Here is a 7,157-nt window from a genome sequence, read left to right as displayed (position 1 = left end):
TTTTTCAGAGGCTGTTTTTTCTCACTTATGAGAATGGCAGTTGGTCACTATAAACATAAATATATAAATGATTATGGCGATTGGTTGCCAATTAGTTACTAGGAGCTGGGTCATGACAATATGTAACCAAAATCTATCTTTCAGCTCTAAATGAATGATAACAATAAATCTCAGTGAAAAACAGGATCATTTTGGGGTGGGAGGACGTGCCAGGATCGTGACATTTTGAACAGTATTAATGCACAAGTCTTTACATCTTAATTGTTACACATTTAATGCGATACACACAGAGGGTTAGGCTTTTGTACTTGTTTAGGTGAAGGTGGTTGATTTGAAGTAAATAAGGTGGAGCCACAACCCCTGACTGTGAGATGTGATGCTTTACGTATCCACACCAGCAGGAAGCTGTGGCCTCTGTGACAGAGGTGTGACTTAACCTTCTCAGGCCACCATTGAGCCAGTGAGTATATCAGCAGCCAAGTATCATGGAGGCCATCACACTTTGTGCTATTGTTGGTGAGTACTGTATTTATATGTGAGTGCCGTCTGAAATCCACTTTAGCGGCTGGCTAATGTGTTTAATTTGTGCTCCATAAAGACAATAACATTCAAATAACATCAAAATTTAGTCCGGGCTGTGATGAGGAAGTGGTTTCTTTTACAGTTCACTTCCACATCTGCTCTCACAACTGGAGGCAATGTGACACGATTTAGCAGAAGTAGCAAATATTTGAATTTTGATGTTTAAAGTTTACTAGTTTTTATTTATTTTTTTCTGGTGTGTGTTGAGAAAATATTCAACTTTAGTTCAAGGATGTTTAAAGTCTTAAAGGCTAAATTAGACCAACTTTATTCATTGTAGTAACTTTTGATTTAACCCTTTAAAACCGGTCAGAGCTGGCACGCTCTGTTTTGCGTAACTATTTTTAGATCGCGGTAGCACTGCAACCATATAAGCTAGCGCAATAAATTGTTTTGCATATGAAACCAGAGGAGTTGTACTTACATCTTATGCCATCAGCTTGCCCTAGGTCACAGTTTCCTTCCACATATAGCTTTGCAAAAACTGCAACAACAAAAACATAATATTCCAGAAACACGCTTTGCCAATCGGATCAGCTGTTCGTAACACTTCCTACAGTGGAATAGACGTCAGAACGAACTTTTACATTTCCGCCATTACCTGCCCAAAACCGGAAGTGACGTCATTGTCGTGGAAATGTAGTTTGTTTATCATCAAGGCCTTATGAGCCTATACTGGTGGTTTTAAAAGTTATGTTTGACTTTATGACTTTCTGTGTCGTTTCTGGGATGCTTAGGACTCACATTGCACTGCTGGAAATAGTTTATTTTGATGCATATGCTGCTTTTTTGCAAATTTGCACTATAATATTTATTTTCGTTTTTCCTGCAGTATATAAAAATTGGTGTATTTCAAAAATAAAACTATGAAGACACTTAAAATAAATTTCCTTTGGTGGGAAACTAGTTTGTGCAACTTTTTTGTATTTACAGTTTTGAGGGATAAGCCTCTTAAATTTCTCTAACTAGAAATGTATGTTAAAAAAGCAAAAACGATTTTCAATTTTTTTGTAGTTTATTGCACTTTTTTTGCAATTTATGTAATTACTATGCACTTAATGAATACATATTATTAAAATTTGGGCTATAATGGTAGCATTGATGTATAGCAACTTGAAATGCTCCCAAAAATGGCTCCACAGCAGGTAAAAATATAATATAAGCTCTGGCGGACTTGGTTCTATGGTAGGTCTTAGAGGGTTAATGTATGGTTTAGGCACTTTATTTTCAACTTCATAGACATGGACAATAGTATGAAAATACTCATAAATTATCATTCCTGCAAAGTATGCCTTTGTGTCAGTCAATAAGAATGTTTCCACTAATAACCTAAATATATTTGTGCATGTGTAACATGTTTAATTAAAAATCTGAGCTTTCCATCATTTATCTGTTTTGTGCAGCTTCTCTAAGAATCATTCCCAACAAATCCCAGTTCTTCCAGTATGAGTCTGTCTCCATGAGCTGTGGGCAGCAGGACAACTCCTCAGTGTGGCGTATTAAGAGGAACACGTCCTTATACATAAACACAACATGTCCCTCATCCTCAAATGGAATAGATGAATCTCACTGCAACATCAGTGACCTTTACCCAGCAGACACTGGAGTTTACTGGTGTGAGTCTGCAGCAGGCGAGTGCTTCGATGCTGTCACCATCACAGTAACAGGTAGGTTTCCACTTATATCTTTTTCATTCTTCTGTTAACAATGGACTTAAAATGTGAATCTAATTGTCAGGTCATGTGTTTCAAATTCTTTCTTTTTTCAAAAACATTTTGCATTCCTGTTCTAAGGACTCTAAATGAATGATGATGAAAAACAAACTCATGTGAAGATGTCAACATCTGGCAAGCTAATAAAAGCAGTTCAGTTGTGATTCAGGGCTTCGAGAAATGCAGTTGTGGAATATACTGCAAACTGTCTGTGGAGAATCATAATTTAGAATGCATAAACTTTCCTTGCAAAGTTTATTAGGGATAACAGAAACAAAAAATACTTCCAGCTTGTTGAGCACCTCTGTGTCCATTTTCTTACAGTCTGCTTGAAGACATAACTCTCCCACCCTCTGCCCAGCTCAGTAGTCTTAAATAACGCAATGTTTGCATTTGTGCCATGTCCTCCTGCTTTCCCGGTGACACTGCCTATTCTATTAATTAATATTAACCTGACAGAGTGCACATGCATGTTTGAGTATAATGTATGTCTTAATGTACTTTCTCATTACTTAATTAACTTAGATTTTTTTATACCAGCATGGATTCTTGATTTTGTAAATTTATAGCGTGACAAGAAGAAGAAGTTTTGCTCTTTGTTGGTTTGTTTGTTTGTTTCAATTAAAATAGCCAGAACTGAGTAGACTCCAGTATCACGTTGACCTTTTGCATATTTGTGTTTCAGCTGGTTCTGTGATCCTGGAGAGTCCCGTTCATCCTGTGATGGAGGGAGATACTGTAATTCTGAACTGTAAATACATGGCCACTCTCTATGATAATGTCATAAGTGAATTTTACAAAAATGAGCTTCTTATTGGGCGCAGCTCAATAGGAAACATGACTATCTACAGAGTCTCTAAATGTGATGAGGGACTCTACAAGTGCAACATCTCTGGAGCAGGAGAATCACCTGACAGCTGGATGACTGTCAGAGGTAAGACTATTATTATTATTATTATTATTATTACTTTGTTTAACTGTAGAGTGAATTTTATTAGGAACAAATGTATACTGGCTTACGCCTACTGAATCTAAGCTGCTTTAAATTGATCAAACTGCTCCTGGCAGTGTGATGATATCAGGATGGTTGTATTTTGAAAGTTTTGTTGATGACTATGTGAATCGCATTTAACAACGTAACTGTTGGCTTACAAAGATAAATTCATCTAATCTTTTACTTAAAAGTGCTATTTTAAGTCAAAAAATGTATCCTGACAAGTACCAGTACAGACTTTGCTGGTACTTGATGGTGTAATAAAAGTAAAAGTTTGATTGTGAAGCGGTCCACTCCCTGCTGCCAATGTTCACCATCTTAGATACAGAGAGGAAGTAGGAGTAAGATGATTATGCTCATGCAAGTTATCCAGTTTCATCACCTGTCATTACATATGTTCTGGCATTGTGCAGTAATGGTTATGCATGTTAATTTGTCAAAACAGCAGAATTCCTCGACATCTTCAGAAAGTGTGACGTCTCACACATTGAAGGAGCGTTGTGGTTAAGCTTAGACTTCACAGCCTTCTCCAGTGACAACAGTGAAATCCTCTAAACTGGATGTGTCATGCATGTGCAGCTGACAGATTTAAGGAGGTGAAATAGTGCAATGACGTCAGGGGACTTTTTTTTCTGTTCCTGATAAATTGGTTGGCAAATCGAAGGATCCTCAGTTCTGTTCTGCCCTAAATCACTGATGATGAAAATAAAGAATAATAAAGAGCCATGTACACAGTGGACATAGTTGCTTCCATCATCATGCTAACCTGTGGTTTTTGTGCTTTGAAGCAGGACATCTTGAACTGCGTCATCCTGGCCTGACACACTTTCGGTTTCCTGTGGCTTGCATCTTCCTCTTATTGTTCTCAGCTGTTCTGCTCAGCGTCAGCAGCAAAGGTATGCATGCAGAAGAAATTACTATCTTGTGAGGTATGAAGAGTAACAATCAGAAGACTGTTACAGTTTCACTCCGCTAAAATACTGTAAATGAAACAAATAAACATGTGTCCAACTTTTATCATTTAAATGCTCTGCAACACTTTGCTTGTTTATTTTTTTTTGCTGCAGGTAAAATTGACCCTGTGGTCGTGCCGTACACTGAAGTCATCTACACACAAAAGTGCAGGAGAAAAGGTTAACACACATATACAGAGACCTTGTTATTAATCTAAATAATAATAATAATAATAATCATAATAATGGCACCAATTCAAATTTAAACATTGAGTCCCACAATCCAGAAATGACTCATATGAGTGAAATGCCCCCGACATGTTGGTGCTAAGCACGCTCATTTCCTGTCTGGTCATTTGCATCTTTACTTTTTTCTTTTTTTTGTTAGGTCGACGACTGAGGAAGAGGTCCTTGTTGTTATCATCTAAGGCTGCATACAGATGCGTTTGCACACACACGTCGTGCACTGTGCTGACATATAAAGCTGACAGCTGATGAAGAGATAACGGTGATATGTTTAAGCACTTTAACCCACTTTGTGGTCCACACTGCACCTGCAAAGAAATATACATATTAAAAAGAAAGAACGAAATAAAGAAATACACTAGAATTGTAAATCCCCACTGGCCTCTTTTTAAGTAAACCCATTTAAGAAATAAATAAATAAAAATAATAATATATATATATTTTTGATAATGGTGGTCATGAATGAACTCTATGTGTTGCATTTTAGTTTGTGTACTAAACATGTTTTTTTTTCCTTGAGTGCATAAGTGCAGAAAATTGACTGCCCCCTGTTAACTTTAAGATAAGATCACTTCTGATTCTGCCTTCACACAAAATGTAATGACACACACTGCATGCTCACAACATGTTTCATGTAGAGAATTTGTACACTATTTATACATTTATATCTACTTCTATACCGTTTTGTACAGCCACCCTCATCTGATCTAAAAATGCATTGGAGTTTGTTAACCTGTATTTCAGCTGCATTTATAAAACTATATTTTTCTTCTTTTTAACAAAGAAAAATGGAATACAAAAAAGTACATTATATTTGTCAGCATTTAAATGCTTTCATATACATTCTTTTTTAAACCTTAGTTAAACCTTTAACTTCTCCTGCTGTCATAGTCACGACAGTATTGCCGTCATTGTCGATTATTATAAATGCATAGTTAGAACTGACTTACACATTTGGCAAGTTGCTACAGCGATCAACCATATAATGCAAATACATTAAATCACTAAAAACCATGAAATCATTATAGTTATGAACTTTTCTGTTTGTGAACATAAACTGGGAATAGACCCTGTGCACGAGAAAATGCTAACTTCCTGGTTTGAGACCGGATGTAGGGTTGTACATTTCCGGTAGCTTTACTTTGTGGTCAATCGCTACCGGATATACTCCAAAATCATGTCCAAAACTCGAAAACGGAAAGATCACATTAAGTTACAAAGAGCAGAAGGTGGGAACACTCACCACTGTTGTGTCATAAAACAATCTAATGATCAACTTTGACGTTTAAAGAGTTTAGATTTAGTTACTGTTAATATCAAAAATATAATGCGGTCCTTTAAGATTTTAGCATAAGACTGTGAGTGTAATGGATCTAAAACTGTTTAAATCTTCAGAGCCCTCTACAGCCTGGTAACATGGAAACCTTTAAAACATCAGCAGAACGTTTCAGTAGTGTAGTGTAATTTGTTTTTTTTCATTTAATAATAGAGTCCATATTATATCAACAGCTACATTCACCCTGGAGAGAAACTATTGAGTGAGACCATGAGGACTAAGCTGGGTCTCTGGGTCCAGAGGTTTGGAGAAACTTCTTCCCTTTCTTTCATCACAGCTGTCCTGTGCCATAAGTTCTGTTGACCCACTGTAAGAGGCATCATTTAAGAAACACCAGGAAGACTGAAGCGCATGGCATTGATCAAGCAGGACTCATGATCTTCACCAGCAGCTCCCTCACAGGGAAATCTTCATCACTCCTCCGTAGGCCCAAGATGGATAAACCCAGCATTTCATGAACATTGTGATGGAGACCTTTGGTTTGTGTAATGTTATAAATACTCAGATACTCCCCAGAGGCTCCGGACTTTTACATAAAGGTATTATATTCAGTCCTGTAGAAAGTTATACATTTAAAAATATGTGATCCTCTCTGGTTACTCTGGTATGAATAACTCTGAATCACTTCATGATAAATAACACACTATCTGCAGAAAATTGTGAAAGAATTCCAGATGACAAGTTTGTAGTTCATCATACAAGTGACGACCTTTGACCTTCATCAGGTTTTATTTAATTGTGTCAGAGAAAATCTCATATGCTCTTCATGCAGCTGAGTACATCAAGTGTTTAAAACAGAAGCTGTGCAGGTCTGAGATCAGCAGCTTTCTGAAACACCAAACTGAGGTCCTGTTAATGCTGATATATAGTGACATAGTTACAGGGGTGATTAATCCTTTTGTTTAATCCTCTTTAACTTTATCAATAAAACAGCTGCAGCTTTCACTACAGCACATGTGGTACTTTAACCTTTGCACTGTTTTCATCAGTTCATTTTGCAGTTAACATGTGAACATGTTGGATGATCTGTCTGCTGTCACTGGGTGGTGCTGAGGTCTGAATCTGAGGGCAGCTCCTGTAATCACAAAGAGAACAGAACCATCAAACTCAAATGTAAATTCTATCCCTCAAAATTGAAATAAAGCTGATTCTTCTGTCCTCACACACTCAGGATCTGAAGTTCTTCTCTTACATTTTTTTTCAGGTTTACAGTACACTACAGTACTTTAATCCATAGTTCCTGATTAATGAGGAGTTACTGAAGTACAAGCTTTTAAACAAAATAATTTCATGTTTCTATGGTGAACCTAATTAAATCATGTAGCATCTGCATG

At 36.8% G+C, this 7,157-nt stretch overlaps 1 protein-coding gene across 1 annotated transcript; it reads left to right on the top strand.

Annotated features, from left to right (window-relative positions):
• On the top strand, positions 1-6,987 carry LOC113013435 (uncharacterized). The gene is made up of 6 exons (XM_080293347.1): positions 1-516; positions 1,986-2,249; positions 2,980-3,228; positions 4,077-4,184; positions 4,356-4,421; positions 4,630-6,987. The coding sequence occupies exons 1-6, from the start codon at positions 486-488 to the stop codon at positions 4,734-4,736; spliced, it is 825 nt and encodes a 274-aa protein (XP_080149473.1). The 5' UTR covers positions 1-485; the 3' UTR covers positions 4,737-6,987.
• Positions 6,988-7,157: the final 170 nt, after the last annotated feature.

Source organism: Astatotilapia calliptera, chromosome 3 (genome assembly GCF_964374335.1).
Source record: "Astatotilapia calliptera chromosome 3, fAstCal68.1, whole genome shotgun sequence".
NCBI classification, from domain to species: domain Eukaryota; kingdom Metazoa; phylum Chordata; class Actinopteri; order Cichliformes; family Cichlidae; genus Astatotilapia; species Astatotilapia calliptera.
Note: the sequence above shows the minus strand (reverse complement) of the source record. Positions and strands in the feature narration are given on the sequence as shown.

What these genes read in the sequence shown, in the direction of transcription:
- LOC113013435 (XM_080293347.1), top strand. Translation starts at nt 486, where the DNA reads ATGGAGGCCATCACACTTTGTGCTATTGTTG. An exon ending in CACACTTTGTGCTATTGTTG is followed by an intron (nt 517 to 1,985) that starts GTGAGTACTGTA and finishes TGTTTTGTGCAG; the next exon opens with CTTCTCTAAGAATCATTCCC. An exon ending in GCTCAGCGTCAGCAGCAAAG is followed by an intron (nt 4,185 to 4,355) that starts GTATGCATGCAG and finishes TTTTTGCTGCAG; the next exon opens with GTAAAATTGACCCTGTGGTC.